The following is an 18,296-nucleotide window of genomic DNA, read 5'->3' as shown; positions in this document are numbered from 1 at the left end:
GGCCGGATTCGGCCTGCAGGCTGCCAATTAAATAGCCCTGCTGTAGTATAAATTCCATTCATAACATACATACTACATAGAATATACTTCACGTAGAAAATTTATGTGTAGTACCTACTTTAGTAGTTTCGGAAGCAACCCTTCTCTCTCACTGGCTGTATAAAGCAAATTAATCTCGGTGTTGAAGCATTTCAGAGTAAAGTGTTGACATTATAGAGTTAGATTTTGATAAATAGATATAATAAGAGTTAGAACTGATTTGATTCAGTGTAAAATCAAGGAGATATCTATCCAACACTTGGTGGTGTTATTTCCAACATCCGGGAATTCATGCAGCCCCTGTCACTGAAGAATTTTCCAGACGCCGTTTTCCATCTGAGTTTTAGAACAGCAACTGGTAAGTCAAACTACCTCAATGTTGGCATTTTGCTGACTTTTTTCTAAGGAAAAACAATTGTAAATATATTGTTAAGTTAATTACTTTAGAATGGAGTGGCAATTTTAATCTTTTGTGGTTCATTCATGGTCGTTTGTGTATCTAGCTTAACTGCATTGCTATTGACTTCTTTTCAAGAATGGTTTTCTAAATGCTCACGCATACATAGTGCATAAAAACATAAAAAGTACATGTTCAACACATTTCTGTCAGAGTAAATGCCATTTTGTGTGTTGTTACCCATCTGTAAAACAAAATCGACACTTCTCCTTTAATATGATGATTTCTTAACTTGCGAGGGAATCCCCGGAGCCAACTAACTGACTACCATTGTGGACTTATACGTGGAAAGAATACATTGGATCAGTTAATCCGACTGGAAACTTATATCAGAGATCGATTCATCAGAAAAGAACATGTTGTTGCTGTTTTCTTTGGTTTAGAAAAAGCATATGATACAACATGGAGAAATGGAATTTTAAAAGATCTTCACCAAATGGGATTTAGAGGAAGACTTCCTATCTTCATTTCAAACTTTCTCACTTGAAGAAACTTCAGAGTCCAAGTGGGAAATTCCCTGTCAAATACCCACCAACAAGAACTCTGAGTTCCTCAAGGAATTGCTCTGATGAAACATCAAGTTTGGACCAAAGGACTGGAACAGCCTTTACGAGCACTGGTTAAACATATTTTGTTGATACTATCTGTACTAATAAAAAATATATAGCATATTTGGCATGTTAAATATTTGGAGCTCTCTGCGATTCAAATCGTGCTGTGTGAAATGAGTTCTGATTGAAAATAACATCCGCGATCACCTACAGCCAATGAGAGAGAAGCATTCACTAGTACGGGTACCTGCAAGCCAGTGGGAGGCTGGGGGAGAAGTTAAAAGCGCTCATTTTCAGTTCATTTGGACCCAATAAATGGAGGAAAAACTAGTGTAAATTTGGCAGGAGCACTGTGTCTGTTTGACGTGTCATCTGATCAATATCACAATCAGGTAGAAAAGTAAAAAAATTGAGCAAAGATTGTTCATTTTCTTCAAAAGCCAGGTGAGCAACAAGTTTCTAAAGCAAAAGTCTTTTTTCCATCATGTAGTAAATAACGAAAGATATATATTATGTGACGTTTGTTTGGTTGTGAAACATAGTTTGGACAAAGTTGTCTGTGATTCTTCCTATTTTAAAGTCTTGCAGTATGAATTCTCCTGTCGCCGATCCATCCTACAGTGTAAACAGCACTGACAGAACGCTAACCCAGATAGTCATGCAGATCTGCATGAAAAATCATGCAGTCTGAACTTGCCATAACTTGCATACCAGGTTCATATCAGGCTAACAGCCCTGTAGTCTGAATCTAGGCATAAAGGATTTGAGCCCACAACCTTCTGTTGTAAAAATTGTCCAGGGGCCTGTTTCAGTAAGGAGGTTCAACCAACTTTGAGTTTAAACTTGAACTTAGAGTTGATTTACCGAGAGATTAAAAACTCTTGAGTTTTCGGTTTCAGAACAGCTGATCTGAGTTGGGTCAATCAACTTTGAGTAGACCAACTCAGAGTTAAGCACACACACCGTGACTGTAAAAAGGCATTATCAATGGAGCGCAGATATTACGAGTGACTATGGCAATATCTTATAAAACAGATCACCATTTCTTTCTCCAGCTGAACTTGATGTGTTCATGCAAAGTAATGGCAAATATGAGCGTATATATTTGAAAAGAAGCAGCCATTAGTGAAACAGAGAGTAGAAGAAGCTGCGTCAATTATTTCTTTATTTAATTACTGTACCTGCGCCTCCATGTCAGAAGACAATGCTGAAACACAATGAACACGCGGGGGCGTTTGAAGCCATGAGACGCGGAAACTCTTGACACGCTCCAGATGCTCGGAGGTAATTAATAATATACACTAATACTGAAACAGTTAAGGCATTTTAGAATGGCTAAAACAATATTTAAGACATGTTACAGTGTGCTCAGCCTGACCTTTTTTTAATGTACATACTGTAATTTGTTCAGTAAAAGTGTTTCCATCATAGTTTATGCGCACATTTTCTATCAAATAAATGTTTATCCTACTCAGTTATGCGCATGTTTTTTATGCATATTTTAAAAAGTTATGTGCATCATGACATTTCTATCAATCGTTTGTATGCACATATCCAAAATGAGCATTAAAATAGGTGGGTGGAAACATAAGGCTAAGACGAGAAATACCGCTTAGTCTTTAAAAAAGGGGAGGAGACCGACAGAAACTGAGTTTAGAGAATAAAAATTGCTCCTGACCAGGGGCCTGTTTCAGTAAGGAGGTTCAAACAACTCGGAGTTGAAACTTGAACTCTGAGTTGATTTACAGAGAGATTAAAAACTCTGAGAATAGCTGATCTGAGTTGGGTCAATCAACTTTGAGTAGACCAACTCAGAGTTAAGCGCGCACACCGTGACTATAAAAAGGCATTATCAATGGAGCGCAGATATTATTAGTGACTATGGCAACATCTTAAAAAAACAGATCAGCATTTCTTTCTCCAGCTGAACTTGATGTGCTCATGCAAAGTAATAGCAAATATGAGTGTATATATTTGAGAAGCAACCATCAGTGAAACAGAGACAGCATGGGAAAACAGCTGCTCAAGTTAATGCGTAATGTTTAATTTAAAGTATTTAAACATTTAAGTATAATAAAATAAGTAATGAAATGTGTGACGTTTATACTTTTTTCTAAACTTTTAAACACGTTTATCAGTTTTAATAGATTTAACAGTGCACTTGTGTCTGCCTTTTTACTGATCAAGTAATAGAGGTTGATATAACATTAAGAACGTAAGCAGTGCTTACGATTAATCCCATTAATCTAGTAACAGTTCATGTCGAAGGTTAAGCTAAATATTTATGGAAAAAAGGACAAGCCTCGTACGTGACTTTGTTCCATGTGTGACAAAAATGTAGGCTATAGCTGTGTTTCCATCAAAATACAGGCTATTACATAAATTTGTGCAAAACTGGAATAACGCCTAAAAGATGTGAATAAAGCAGCGTTTTTATCCAACGAGTCAAAGAGAACACAATGGTCACTTCCTGATTAACTTGCGCCAAATATAACAGTAAAAACAATTTACTGCAGTAGAACAAGCTGCGTCAATGACTTTTTTATTTAATACTTGCGCCTCAGAAGACAATTGACACACAATGAACACGTGGGGGCGTTTGAAGCCAGACGCGGAGACTCTTGACCTTTTGACACGCTCCAGACGCTCGGAGGTAATTAATAATATACACTAATACTGAAACAGTTCAGGCATTTTAGAATGACTTAAACAACATTTAAGATGTTCTACAGTTTGCTCAGTCTGCTGGTTTGTCCATTCACACACATTTTCATCATCATCTCTAACAAACCATTTTTTAATGTACATACTGTAATTTGTTAAGTGCACTTTATGCACATCTTTTCTTATCAAATAAAAGTTTAACCTACTCTGTTATGCACATGTTTTATTATGCATATTTTCAAAAGTTATGTGAATCATGACGTTTCCATCAATCGTTTTTATGGGCATCTCCAAAATGAGCTCTAAAAGGTGTGTGGAAATGTAAGCTAATGCGAGAAATACGCTTCATCTTTAAAAAAAGGGGAGGAGACCAACAGAAACTCAGAGTTTAGAGAATAAAACCTGCTCCGGACCAGGTTAGATTCACAGAGTAAGTTACCACAGTAACTGACTCTGAGTTAAAGTTACCTTTCTTTTAGAAACAGGCTTGACTTACCCTTACTTTCTCGAGTTTAACAAACCTGCCATTTTGAAATGGAAAACCCAGAGTTTCTCTCATTTCAGGGTTAAAATACTCTGAGTTTTTACTTAACCTCCTTTCTGAAACAGGCCCCAGGTTAGGTTCACAGGGTAAGTTACCACAGTAACTGACTCTGAGTTAAAGTTACCTTTCTTTTAGAAACAGGCTTGACTTACCCTTACTTTCTCGAGTTTAACAAACCTGCCATTTTGAAATGGAAAACCCAGAGTTTCTCTCATTTCAGGGTTAAAATACTCTGAGTTTTTACTTAACCTCCTTTCTGAAACAGGCCCCAGGAGGGCATTCTTTATGTTGAAGTGATTTCTGGTAAGGGGGACACCAAAATAAGTTGTCTGCAGAGATAAAGAAGCCTCTGAAAGTGATTTCTCCAGAGATGACTCAACTGAAAGATTTTCTTAGGGCCCCCGAAATGCTAAACATGCCCCTGTGTACAATAGCTGTGTTCGATATTGCATACTACTTGAGTAAGTACTACATTTGTATTAGAACGTACTTCATAACCATTAGAACAGTTTGTTTTCTACAGTATGAATGTGAGAAGTATAAATAGAATTTGAACATACTAAGTCCACCATGTTGTGTCATTACCACATGACCTACCCACATTAGTTGCATCGCTTTACTCCCATTTATGAACTCTCTGGTGTGGGATAGGGTAGCGTCCAGTGGATGCGCACTTCAGAATCTTGCAGAAAGTAGTAGGTCATCCAGGTAATTCTTACCTACATTTTTCGAACACTAAGAATTTGTACATATTACTCTGCTCACATATTGTTTTCACATACTATATAGTAGGGAAGTATGTGATTTTGGATACACCACATGGGTCTAAACTTGATTTATCTGATTTTAACTTCCAATTACCAGCTCATGGTTCTGTATTAGCAAATTTTTCATCGCATTGTTCCACACTGTACATATCTAGCACCACAGTGTGGAATTAATCTAAATCAGTGTTTTATAACCCTGGTAGAAAGAGATTTTAGCCCTCTTCTATAGTTGTTACTATTTATATTTTATAGTAGTTCTATAGTTCTCACTCTTGTGTGATATGTTTCTCTGCTTGAGGTTAAAAGTGAGATAAAGAACAGTATGAAAAGCCTAAAGTTCCCATAGTGCTTTTATAGAGATAGAATGACCAATTGAGAGGAATTCCGCTAGAGATTCTAGGTAGGCCCGGTCCTATAAATAAAGGGCATAGATTTGCTTTTGCCTTACTCTTACCTATGAATCTAGCAGCACCTTTATTTTTGCGTGAACAATCCCTTTAAGGCATTTACTTTTATACACTGACACCATTTTTTTTTGGCAGATGGGAAAAGGTTCTTTTAAGTATGCCTGGGTCCTGGATAAGTTGAAGGCTGAGAGGGAGAGAGGCATCACCATAGACATCTCACTCTGGAAGTTTGAGACCACTAAATACTACATAACCATAATAGATGCTCCAGGACATAGAGACTTTATCAAAAACATGATCACTGGGACATCTCAGGTAATGACTTTTAAAAAACTTAATATAAAAATGTACAAAAACTTGTGCCTGGGAGACTGGTATAACGCAGGTGTGCTTTACCCTGTTCCTGGAGATCTACATTCTTTTAGACTTCAGCTCCAACCCTGATCAAGCACAACTAAACTAACGGTACATTCCAAACAAGATATATTGCTCTCTGGAGGGCACATTAGAGTAAAACAGTCATGGCCGCCATATTGAAGTGTCATTCTAAACCGAAGTCTTATAAACTGGCCACTTCGAAGGGCCCTTTGGGATGGAGTTTAAAAAATACAACTGATGGACACGTTCTGATGGTACCTTTGAGCAAGGAAGTTGTTTGGTATCACACAGTGCACTCAGTTCAGAAGGGCTCATTCTTATGCCCTTATCCCTTCAGAGGGACCCTTCAGGTCAGAGTTCACCCTCACTAAGAAGGATCTGAAAGTGCACTTGGTAATTAATGACAGGTGTGTTTGATCAAGGTTGCAACTAAACTCTGCTGCAAGGTAGATCTCCACGAACACGGATGGACATCGTGGTATAGAGCAACCATAACAGCCTTATATATTTGTCAAATATTTTTTTAAATTCCAAACAAAAAACAATGATGGCACTTGACTTAAAAACAACATTTTCATTTGTAGGTATACAATATTACTTTCCTCCTTTATCTCCCAGGCGGATTGTGCTGTCTTAATTGTAGCGGCTGGAGTGGGTGAATTTGAGGCAGGCATTTCCAAAAATGGCCAAACAAGGGAACACGCCCTGCTGGCCTACACACTTGGTGTCAAGCAACTGATCGTAGCCGTCAACAAGATGGACTCCACCGAGCCTTCCTACAGTGAGAAACGCTATGATGAGATCGTCAAAGAAGTGAGCGCCTACATCAAAAAGATTGGTTATAGTCCAGCTTCCGTACCCTTTGTCCCTATTTCAGGCTGGCATGGCGACAACATGCTGGAACCGTCTTCCAATGTGAGTCTCCTTGGGGTTTGTCTGGTTGTTTATTTTTTGCAATGACCTCATACCATTTACCAGTTTCTAATTAAAGAGTTGGCAGTTTTGATTAATACTATGGTCTCACTTGCGCTTGGTAGATGCCATGGTTTAAAGGCTGGAAGCTGGACAGGAAGGAGCACCATGCCGGTGGTGTTACTCTATTGGAAGCTCTTGATACCATCATGCCTCCAACACGGCCCACTGATAAACCCTTACGTCTTCCACTACAAGATGTCTACAAGATTGGAGGTGAGATCTAATGTTATTTAAAGAATTAGTTCACCCAAAATTTGTTAATAATTACTCACCCTCATATTGTTATTACCTTTTGTTCATCTTCCGAACACAAATATATTTTAGATAAAATTCAAGTGGTCTCAACCAAAACAAACTAAGAGAGCTCTCAAATTTCATTTAAAACATGTTAATTTATTTTTCTGACCAAATTTGAAGAGAAAATTTCTCCTTACAACCAAATCAATTCTCCTTTATTCAGCTGCAATGATTTCTGAGACTTTTTGAGCGAGTTTTGAGCTAAAGTCCGCATCCACACATCTTTGATATTAAGAACACATCAGACAACTTTACCGCTTCCTCTGTTCTTACGGTCTTGAGTTTTAGAACTGAACTTTTACAGTTGATGATTTTACACGAGAACACAAGGACGCAAAAATGCTGAAGAACATATATTAAAACAGCCATGGAAAAATGTTCAGAGCTGGAGGTCGTCCGGTAACGCGGATGAGAAACACTGTTTTGGATGAAATCCAAGAGCTCTCTTACCCTCCAAAGACAGCAATGGTCTCAAGAAGTTCAAAGTCCAGATAAGGAACCAAAAACATGATCTGAGAGGGCTCTCAGATTTAATCTAAAATGTGTCAATTTGTGGTTTGAAGATGTATACCAACCTTATTTTCTGTCTAAATTTGGAAGACAATTACATTCAATCATTCATTTTCCTTTAGCTTGGTCTCTGTTGTGTATTGAGATAAGTGAAGTTTCATAAACTAATTTCGAGAGGAGCACGTGATAGGATTGAGCACTGCTGGCCACTCATCTGTAATCAGTAATAGTTCAATCAGAGTGATCCTAGCTTATGGATCATTTTCTCCTTACTGCTCTATCTTTGTGTTAGAAGAATCCCCTCTTCCACCCCATCTCCTCCTTTTCCTGTCTTTTCTAAAAGGGGAGCTGTCGAGACCTACCTGATCTCGGATCCCCTGAAATGCTTATTGACCGGCCAGGACCCCTGGGCTCAAATATCTCTGAGCTCAGGGTTCTCTTCCTGGACAGCATGCCAAACCTGCTATAAATGCTAAGCATATCTAAGTGGGAACTCTTGAATGTGTGTTTGTAATAATTTGGGTGTCGGTCTGGCTATTCATTGGTTCTTGACATCTATTCAAGCCATGTGATGTGTTGTTGTGATGACGTTGTTGATACTGAAGTAAAGCACGCTTGATGGTATTTCTTGGTATTTGCCTCGTAAGTATATAACAAACTGGCAACGAGGAAAATTGTGTGGATATGGCCCAAATCGGAAGATTAGATGTGTATAAACCAGAAAATGAGTCCTGGTCAGCATATATTGAGCGAGTGGAGTTATTCATGATTGCTAATGATGTGGATAATACAAAGAAAGTGGTGACATTACTAAGTGCTGTTGGTGCTTCCACTTATGGGCTATTGCGAAACGTGGTTCAACCTTTAAAGCCAAAGGATAAGACATTTAGAGAAACTGTTGAGATCCTGCAACCACACTTTGAACCCAAACCACTAATATTAGCTGAGCGCTTCTGATTTTAGCACTGCATATAAAAGCCTCATGAAACTGTGTCTTAGTTTGTTGCCGAACTCAAACAATGTGCGTCAAAATGATTTTGGTGCAAGTCTGGATGAAGCGTTTTGTTACCGTTTTGTTAGCGGAATACAGAGCGATGCATGCCAACGAAGATTGCTTTCAGAGGATGCGCTTACGTTTGCACGAGCATTTGAAATTGCTCTCAGTATGCAAGTTATCGATTTAAATGTAGCAATCATATTGCACAGGAATGCTATTTTAAGAGTTCTAAATGCCATCAGTGTGGAAAATTTGGTCATATAAAGGATATAAAAGGAAAAAAGGAATAAAAGTGAATTCTTTGCCAAGTTCTCCAGCGGTTACAAGACTCTGGATTACGAGTAAAAAATTATTAATGTGAGTGGGGCCAGACTCAAATTGAATACCTGGGTCATGTGACGGATGAAGGAGTGTATCCAACGAAGGACAAGGTGAAGGCTGTCCAGGATGCTCCAGCACCTTTAAATGTAAAAGAATTGCGAGCTTTTTTAGGCTTGATTAATTATTATGGACGTTTTGTACCAAATCGGAGCACTGTATGTATAGACTTTTAAAAGAGCAAGTGGTCTGGTATTGGGGGAAGAAAGAACAAAATGCATTTGAGAAGTGCAAAGAGCTGTTGACTAGCGATAAAGTGTTTGTACACTATAATCCAGAGTTACCTGTGACACTAGCATGTGATGCTTCAGCTTATGGAATCGGAGCAGTGTTGCAGCATACAATGCTAAATGGTGAGGAACGCCCTATTGCTTATGCTTCACATACTTTGTCACCTGCAGATAAGAAATATTCTCAGATTGAGAAAGAAGCATTGAGCATTATTTTTGGAGTAAATTTTTTTTTTATCAATATCTGTGAGGATAATCATTTAAGTTGATGACTGATCACAGACCTCTTATGACTTTATTTCGGGAGCATAAACACTTCCCAATGATGGCTGCTGTCCATATCCAAAGGTGGGCAATAATTTTAGCAGCCTATGATTATCACATTTGTTACCGCAAGGCAGAGATGCATGGAAATGCTGATGGATTGTCACGAGTTCCATTGTCTGAAATTACAGATGTAGGCACTAGGGATGTAACAATATTGTAAATACTGTCATACCACAATAGTAATTTTTTTTTCCATATTACCGTAGGCGCATGACTCAATAAAACTATATTTCTGAGAAAAGTTTGCTTAGGCGAATGAAACGAACGGTAGGTAGCGGGAACTACAATTCCCATCAGCCTTGGCGTGGCCATCATCATTTGCAGTCTGTTGTCACTACAGATCCAGTAATGCGGAAATGGAGTGTGTTGCCTGTAGCGGGGAAGAAAAAGAGCTGGAAATGATCGAACCTAAAGCGAGTTTTAAATCAGATGTGTGGAAGCATTTCGGTTTCTTTCTAAAAAGATACGAAAAAGGAGAAAAGGTGACAGACAAAGAAAAGAAAAAAAAACAGTATTGCGGCTCTGCCAGACTGTGGTGAAATATAAGTCGGGGAATACGACTAAAAACAGTAATGGGGACTGCAGAACACAGCACACTTATTAGCACAGCACACTTGTTAGATTGATGCAGACATTGACTTGTACTGCAAAGAGACCTCTATCTCACTCATGGCTTGTCCTCTCAAGTGGTGGAAAGACAATGCGCAACGTTACCCACTGCTGTCAACCTTGGCTAAATCATATCTCTCTGTTCCAGAAACCTCAGTCCCAAATGAGAGTTTTTTTTAAATATTTTTTTTCTGTTGCAGGGGACATGCCCAGAGATCCCAGCTTTTACCAGATTAGTTATATGATTATTTTCCTTTAAAAAAAAAACATCTCTATCTAAGTGAGTGAATGATTAAATGTTGAATGTGATGAGTTTTCAACAATACTAAATTGAAACTTTATTTTTTTTAATATGGTTTTATAGTTTTTTGTTATTAAAATTGAAAAATTAAAGTTCCTGCTTCGAAACTTACAGATAGATGGCTAATTTGTATGTCATTGATATGTTCAGTACTAAGGTAAATAAACACTTTTGGCACTTTTTTCGAGTCTTTTCATTAGTTATGTTTTTCCTGTAAATTATTCAATAAATACCGTACCATGTCATTCATACCGAGGTATTATCTTACCGTGAAATTCTGATACCGTTACATCCCTAGTTGGCACAGAAGCCATGTCAGCACATATTAATACCCTGCTAACTAATCATCTACATGAGGCCCCTATAAATGCATCACATATTTCTAGAGCAACTAGAAGAGATCAACATCTGTCTGAAGTTGCCCAGTATGTAACAGAATGGTTGTCAAATGAAGTGGCAGAAGAGTTGGAGGTGTTTCAGACTAAAAGAGATGAGTTATCAATGGAACAGAGTTGTGTGCTATGGGGAACAAGGGTGATTGTACCTTTTAAACTTTGGAAATCAGTGTTGTATGAACTTCATGCAGCACACCCTGGCATTGTTAAAATGAAAGCCCTGGCTCGCAAGTATGTGTGGTGGCCAAAAATTAATATGGATGTGGAAAGATGTTGCAAAGAGTGTGAAATTTGTCAACAAGAACAACGAGTGCCCAGTCAAGTTCCTCTTCATCCATGTGAGTTTCTGGGTGAGTCTTGGAAACGTCTGCACATAGATTTTGTTGGCCCTTTCCTGAACAATATGTTTATGATTGTAGTGGATGCTTATTCAATGTGGTTAGAAGTCTTCCGAATGTCACACATTACATCTTAAGCTACAATTACCAGACTGAGGTGATTGCAGCCACAGCCATATCACCCTGCAGCCCAAGACCAGTTACTCAATGAAGCTAAGCAGGGCTGAGCCTGGTCAGTACCTGGATAGGAGACCACTAGGGAACACTAGGTTACTGTTGGAAGTGGTGTTAATGAGGCCAGCAGGGGGCGCTCAACCTGTGGTCTGCGTGAGTCCTAATGCCCCAGTAAATGTGAAGGGGACACTACACTGTCCGTGGGCGCCGTCTTTCGGATGAGACGTTAAACCGAGGTCCTGACTCTCTGTGGTCCTTAAAAATCCCATGGCACTTCTCATGAAAGAGCAGGGGTGTAACCCCGGTGTCCTGACCAAAGTCCCTCTATCTGCCCTTACGATCATGGCCTCCCAATCATCCCCTTCTACTGAATTGGCTCTATCACTTTCTACTCCACCAATAGCTGGTGTGTGGTGAGCGCACTGGCGCCGTTGTCCTGTGGCTGCCGTCGCATCATCCAAGTGGATGCTGCACACTGGCGGTGGTGTGGAGAGACTGGACTTTCAGCTGAACCCCCTGTATCTGGGGCTACAAGCCCAGTGGGACCACGTCGGTCTAAACGAACTATTAAATTACCACAACATTTCAGAGAATAAGTTGAAACAAAGTAATGTTGAATTGTATTTTTCTGATGTTTGCTTTATGTAATGATCATCTTAAGGGGGAAGGTGATGTGTTGTATTGGGATAATGTGTGTTTGTAATAATCTGGGTGTCGGTCTGGCTATTTATTGACCAATTACCATGTTTGTAAACATTCAGGATGCGCGCGCAGGGAGGTGGCAGAAAGCAACCGGGAGCCCTAGCATTTACAGCGAGGGAATGACATCAGATGCGGTGCAGAGTTTGTTGTTGTCTTAGAAATAAGATATAATACTTACATGTTATATAAATTATTTACATAATGCTTACAGCACATTATAACAGCTCGTCACCCAGTGACAAGCACAGTGATTCAGCAAAATTAACGTTAAAGTGAACGGCGTTCATCTGACAGCTCCATTTGCGATAGCTCCCTCCCAATGGATATTCGATAAGACGAAGTGACCAAGCATCCAGCCCGAAATATACAATCTCTTAGAAGCTCCGAATGAATTTACAAGAGAGAAGCTAAAGGTCTACAATTCTTTAGATGCCAACAATTTTGTTCTTTGTGGTCATGTGCAAGAAATAATGCTCCATGATGACCAGATTCAAGAGCTAAACACCGAGATTCCACCTAGCCAAAGACAAAGAAACAAGACGGAGCTAACGTTATACAAGGCCTGGGTAATTAATCATCAACACGCAAAACAACTGCATTCTGACACTGAACTGCACCTGTACAGCAGGGAGAACCTACACATAGAGGTAAAGTTGGTTTTATATTTGCACATTCGGACTTTCTCCTTAATAATATAATTTCATAAAAATATTATTTGCAAACTCTAAATAGCGAAATCATATTAGCAGCAGCCAATGACTCAATATACAACATTGTTCACAGTCAAGTAAACAGTGTTAATGTTGTTTTCAAGTCACACTTGCAGGTTATTTCAGACCGAGTATTCAAAGTGCCGTGGTAAACAATATAGGGAGTGTGTCACAAGTTGTCACTGAATGAATTTGTGAATATAAAACTAAGTTTACCTTAACAAACGTAACTTTCATGTTTCATTCTTAGCATTCAGTGTCAGCAGTTTAATTAACCACATGTAACTTTTTTTGCTGAAATCATTTATGCAATCAAAAACGAGTGATGTGTATGATTCAGCATAGCGTGAACTTACCTGACATGACATGAGAACTGCAGAGTCCAGCATTTCTAATTAGCTCCTTACTTCATTCAGCTCCCATTTAGCCAAAGAAGTCTGCAGTCGGTATTAAAGCAGTGTGTGGTGTATGGTAAAAGTTAAGTTTTCTATTTTTGGACTCAAAATCGGCATCCTACTGCAAAACAGGATATCTTTCCCATTGCAGCCTGTCTGTTTTTTGCAACCAGGGACCCGTGTGACGTCATGTGTGACGTAGGTTGGTAATTGGTCTATTGGTTCTTGACAACTATTTAAGCCATATGATGTATTGTTGTGATGACGTTGTTGATACTGAAGTATAGCTGCAATATAACTGAAAATGTTGTATATTTTCTATGTTGAACTGACTGTTCATTAATAAAATTATTTGTTCACAAAAAAGGAATCGGGACTGTGCCAGTGGGCAGGGTAGAGACGGGTGTTCTCCGGCCCAGTATGGTGGTGACCTTTGCCCCAGTCAACATCACTACAGAAGTGAAGTCCGTGGAGATGCATCACGAGTCTCTAAGTGAAGCTCTTCCAGGAGACAATGTGGGCTTTAATGTGAAGAACGTGTCCGTAAAAGACATTCGAAGAGGTAACGTTTGTGGAGACAGTAAGTCCGACCCGCCTCAGGAAGCATCAGGGTTTACAGCACAGGTGGGACAGCTAGCTTATTGCATTATCTTACATCAACCCCTATCAGGATTTTTGTTTTATGTTTTTTTTTTTGTTATCAGGTCATCATTTTGAATCACCCAGGACAGATCAGTTCAGGTTACTCTCCTGTCATAGACTGTCACACTGCTCATATCGCCTGCAAGTTTGCTGAACTCAAGGAGAAGATTGATCGCCGCTCAGGCAAGAAGCTAGAAGACAATCCCAAAAGCCTGAAGTCTGGAGATGCCGCCATAGTGGACATGATCCCAGGAAAACCAATGTGTGTGGAGAGCTTCTCTCAGTATCCTCCACTGGGTATGTGTCCATCTTCCATGAATAATTCTTTTTTTTTTTTTGGTATTTTCACATAGATTTTCTTTTGTGTTTTTTTTTTTTTTGCTTTCTTTTCTTTTTAGCTTTGCGTTAAATTTTTGTTGGCTTTTTTTTTTTTTTGCTTACCTACTCTCACCGGCCACTTTATTAAGTACACCTTACAAGTACTGGGTTTTATTCCCTTTTGCTTTCAGAACTGCCTTAATACTTCGTCATAGATTTATCAAGGTACTAAAAATATTTCGGTTCACATTGACATGATAGAATCATGGAGTTGCTGCTGATTTTTCAGCTGCACATCCATGATGCAAACTTCCCATTCCACCCCATCCCAAAGGTGCTATATTGGATTGAGATCTGATGACTGTGGAAGCAATTTAAGTACAGTGAACTCATTGTTATGTGCAAGAAACCAGTCTGAGATTAAGTAGCCATCAGAAGATGGGTACACTGTGGGCATAAAGGGCTGGACATGGTCTGCAACAATACTCAGGTAGGCTGTTGTGTTGACACAATGCTCAATTGGTACTAATGGGCCCAAACTGTGCCAAGATAATATCCCCCCACACCATTACACCACCAGCAGCAGCCTGAACTGTTGATACTGTAAAGTCAGAATGGATCCATGCTGTCTTGTTGTTGACGCCAAATTCTGACCCTACCATCCGAATGTTGCAGCAAAAATCAAGACTTATCAGACCAGGTAACATTTTTCTAATCTTCTATTGTCCAGTTTTGCCTCCTGTCCTTAGCTGACAGGAGTGTCACCCGGTATGGTCTTCTGCTACTGTAGCCCATCTGACTTAAGGTTGGATGTGTTGTTTGTTCAGAGATGCTCTTCTCTCGTTTGTTTGCTGAAATTCGTATAAAAATCTATTTTATTTGTATTGTGCAACGTATATTTATAATGTTTTTATGCATAGTATATATTTTGCAGTAAACAGTAAATTGTTGTTTGAATGCAATGTTTAAATAATATTCCATTAAAAACACGTGAAGGTCACGTGACCACCAGGAAGAACGCAGCATCTCATTTTTCACAGGATACGTTTTCATCTCTACAAGAACGCAAGTCCGTTCTCTGCGTTTTTGTAATTGAGAAACAGTCTATATCTCATTTAGCTGCTTTCTTTTTTGTTTTGTGTTTTTCATATAAATTATTTTAAATAAAGTACCTTTTCACTGCCTTTAGTTAGCTTGAATTTGTTTTCACTTTGATTTGCTCTGATGCTTTGCTTTATTTTCTTTAGGTTGTTTTGCTTTCCTTTAAGTTTTTTTTTTCGGTTTCTTTTAAGTTTCAGTTGTAACTTTTGTTTTGTTGCCTTTTAACTTGGATTTTCATTCACTTGTTTTACTTTGCTTTTTTAATGTTTTACTTTATTTTATGTCTTTATGTTTTCTTTCACCTTGCTTTTTTATGTTTTGTTTGGCTGAGTTCTTTGTTGCTTTTACAGTTTGGGCTTGTTTCTTCTTATGCTTGGTTTTTCTTTATTTTGTGTGTTTATATTTGCTTGTCTGGTTATATTGTTATGTTTTATTTGTTTTTTGTTAACATAGAAATGAACAGATTCATCTAACAGGTAAAAAATAAAAGCCATTAAAAGGAAGAGAATAAAAAGAAATCACTTAAAATGGCTGTAGCAATTTGTGTCAAGCCCACACGTAATCAGAAGGAGATATAATGAAACCTTGTTCAAAGCTTTGCTAATTAGTTACTTAATATTTTTGAGATATTTATGTTCTCTTAAACAGTAACAGTGGCTAAAGACATGATGATTCATGTTTGTTGTCAAATTACAAGAACCAAGCAACCCATAGTTCGGTTTGCCATCCTTATTTCTAATTGGCGTCTCAGGCTTACATTTCCGTTGGTCACCCGGTCTTATGATTAATTAGATTTTTACTGCAGTCGTTGTCAGGTTAAAGGTTGGACTCATCAGAGATGTCAACCTGCACATTTTTATATTCCTCTTGATTGCTAATTCGATGAAAATGCTTATTAGGACTGTTTCATTTAGCCATTTCTCATCATATTTGACCCCCTGACTGACTACAACATATCATTTTTATTGCATCTTGTTCTCATTACGCTTTCATATAAAATCAAATTGGTTTTCATCAAGAAAGTTCTGTTTCTGTAAGGGATAATTCTGACAAATGAATCTGAATGGGTTTAACATTTCAGGAAGCTCGCTCTAAGCCAGGATGTCCAAACTCGGTACTGGTGGTGTCCTGCTCAGTTTAGCTTCAACTTAACAACTTCCAACTGGAAATTTAAGTATACCTAGAAAGGCAAATATACGGCAAATATGTTTATGTGTGTTTCCTAGGACGCTTTGCTGTCCGAGATATGAGACAGACCGTTGCAGTCGGTGTGATCAAAAATGTGGAGAAGAAGATTGGCGGCAGCGGGAGAGTGACCAAATCAGCTCAGAAAGCTCAAAAATCTAGCAAATGAATCTGAATCTCCAAGACAGTCACCTTAGGCCCTGTCCCAGCTTACATGCCTCTCTCATTTAGGCATGCTCAGTCAGTTCCTTCCCTGTGTGCTTGAAATATATACTCGAACCAACTGGAGTTTGATAGACTGAAGGAAAATATTGAAAAACTAGCATTATCACATTTTGACTGGTTGCACTGTATATTCACTTTTAATAGCAGACCGGTACACACGTTGCATGGATGTTTGCACGACATCTGTTAAATGAATGTAGCTGGTATTGCTGTGTGTGTGCGTGCGTGCGTGCGTGCGTGCGTGTGTGCGCGCATGTTGAAAGAAGAAACTGCACTTTGACCAAACTGGAAAGCAAACTGCTGATGATAATTTTGTATGATTTATAAATGAGCACTGATGATGAAAGGCTATTCGATCCAAAGCACCATTTGTCTCCTTTCGGACCCTTGCTGCTCAAACCTGTGACAAATAAAGAAACTGTTGTCCAAAACCACGAGTTTACAAATTGAAGGTGTTTTTATTGCTTCTGAGGGAAAGACAAATTTAATTTAATGTTAGATCCAGTGGCACACTTTAACATAGATCACACACTACTTAAACAATTATTCAGCCATTTTTTTCATGCATCACTCTGCAGTTTTCATAAACAAAATAATTAAATAACTTTAACTTGAAACAGTCTTTCATGTTACTTTATTTGAGAAGTAACTTTGTATCGTAGTAGGATAACATATTTTTAGCATTAATGTACATAAAGGCACATTTTCGCACCTGTAGACTTTAACAGATGCAGTTGGAGACATTTTTTTGCTCTCCTGTTAATTTAAAATTAATGTTTTCCATCAAAAAAGGTCACGTGACTTTGTTGTAAGAGATCATGTGATAAAAAAAATTGTGGAATGGACAAACCAGCAGGCTCATCGTATTGTAAAACAGCTGAAATGTTATTTTGCTCATTCTAAATTGCCTTAATCATCTTAGTATTAGTGTTGTTATATTATTAATGACCTCCAGAATCAAGAGCATCTATGCTCCGCATCTCACGCCTTCAAACTGCGCATTCACTGCGTGTCAGGATTGTCTTCTCAGGTGCAAGTCATTTACTAAATTAAGAAAAGATTGACGCAGCTTCTCTTATCGCAGCAAATTTTGTTACTGTTGATATTTGATGGCAGATAATCAGGAAGTGACAATTTTGTACGCTTTGACTCGTTGGATGGAAACGCTGCTCTATTTGCACATCTTTTATGTGATAATCCAGTTTTGCACATAAAGTTAATTTGTATTTTTGGATGGAAACAGCTATTCACAGGGAGAGCGAGAGCACGCAAAAGCAAAGAGAGCTAGTGTACACCAGAGAGGCCTCATTCATATTGCACTGTTGCCTCACAGCAAGGACGTCACTGGTTCTTGTCCTTACCAAGCCAGCCAACGTTTCTGAGTGGAGTTTACACGTTCTCCTCATCCAGATCCCAATCCAAATCAGCACCACACACATTCTCCTAGTAAGTAGTTATCTACTTAGAGCAATCACTATCTGTTCATTAACTACTACAGCAGGGGAGTTCTGGAGATCTACCTGAGCTCAAACTCCCCTCACGCCATGCAAATGGGCGGGAGCCCCGGGCTCTAAGAGCTTATTAGCTCAGGGCTCTCTCCCGGGACAGCATGCCAATGAGCTTTATAATCAATCATCAGCTAAGTGTGAACTCTTGAAATATAGATTATGTCTGCATCTG

The 18,296-nt window shown here is 38.7% G+C and overlaps 1 protein-coding gene across 15 annotated transcripts in view; it reads left to right on the top strand.

Moving 5' to 3' along the window:
- eef1a2 (eukaryotic translation elongation factor 1 alpha 2) overlaps positions 1-17,053 on the top strand; it is a 49,607-nt gene extending 32,554 nt beyond the window's left edge. For 14 of the 15 annotated variants that reach the window (XM_087305496.1, XM_087305491.1, XM_087305497.1 and 11 more), the window contains 6 exons: positions 5,565-5,744; positions 6,426-6,722; positions 6,845-6,995; positions 13,513-13,769; positions 13,850-14,084; positions 16,433-17,053. In XM_087305496.1, the coding sequence (XP_087161622.1) occupies positions 5,565-5,744; positions 6,426-6,722; positions 6,845-6,995; positions 13,513-13,769; positions 13,850-14,084; positions 16,433-16,560 (1,248 nt within the window). In that variant the 3' untranslated portion in view covers positions 16,561-17,053. The remainder of the gene's footprint in view (positions 1-5,564; positions 5,745-6,425; positions 6,723-6,844; positions 6,996-13,512; positions 13,770-13,849; positions 14,085-16,432) is intronic. The other variant, NM_001002371.1, reaches the window with a different exon arrangement.
- Positions 17,054-18,296: the final 1,243 nt, after the last annotated feature.

This window comes from Danio rerio, chromosome 23, assembly GCF_052040795.2.
Source record: "Danio rerio strain M-AB ecotype USA chromosome 23, GRCz13ab, whole genome shotgun sequence".
Lineage (NCBI taxonomy): Eukaryota > Metazoa > Chordata > Actinopteri > Cypriniformes > Danionidae > Danio > Danio rerio.
The sequence above is the reverse complement of the archived record's forward strand: the minus strand, read 5'-3'. Positions and strand labels throughout refer to the sequence as shown.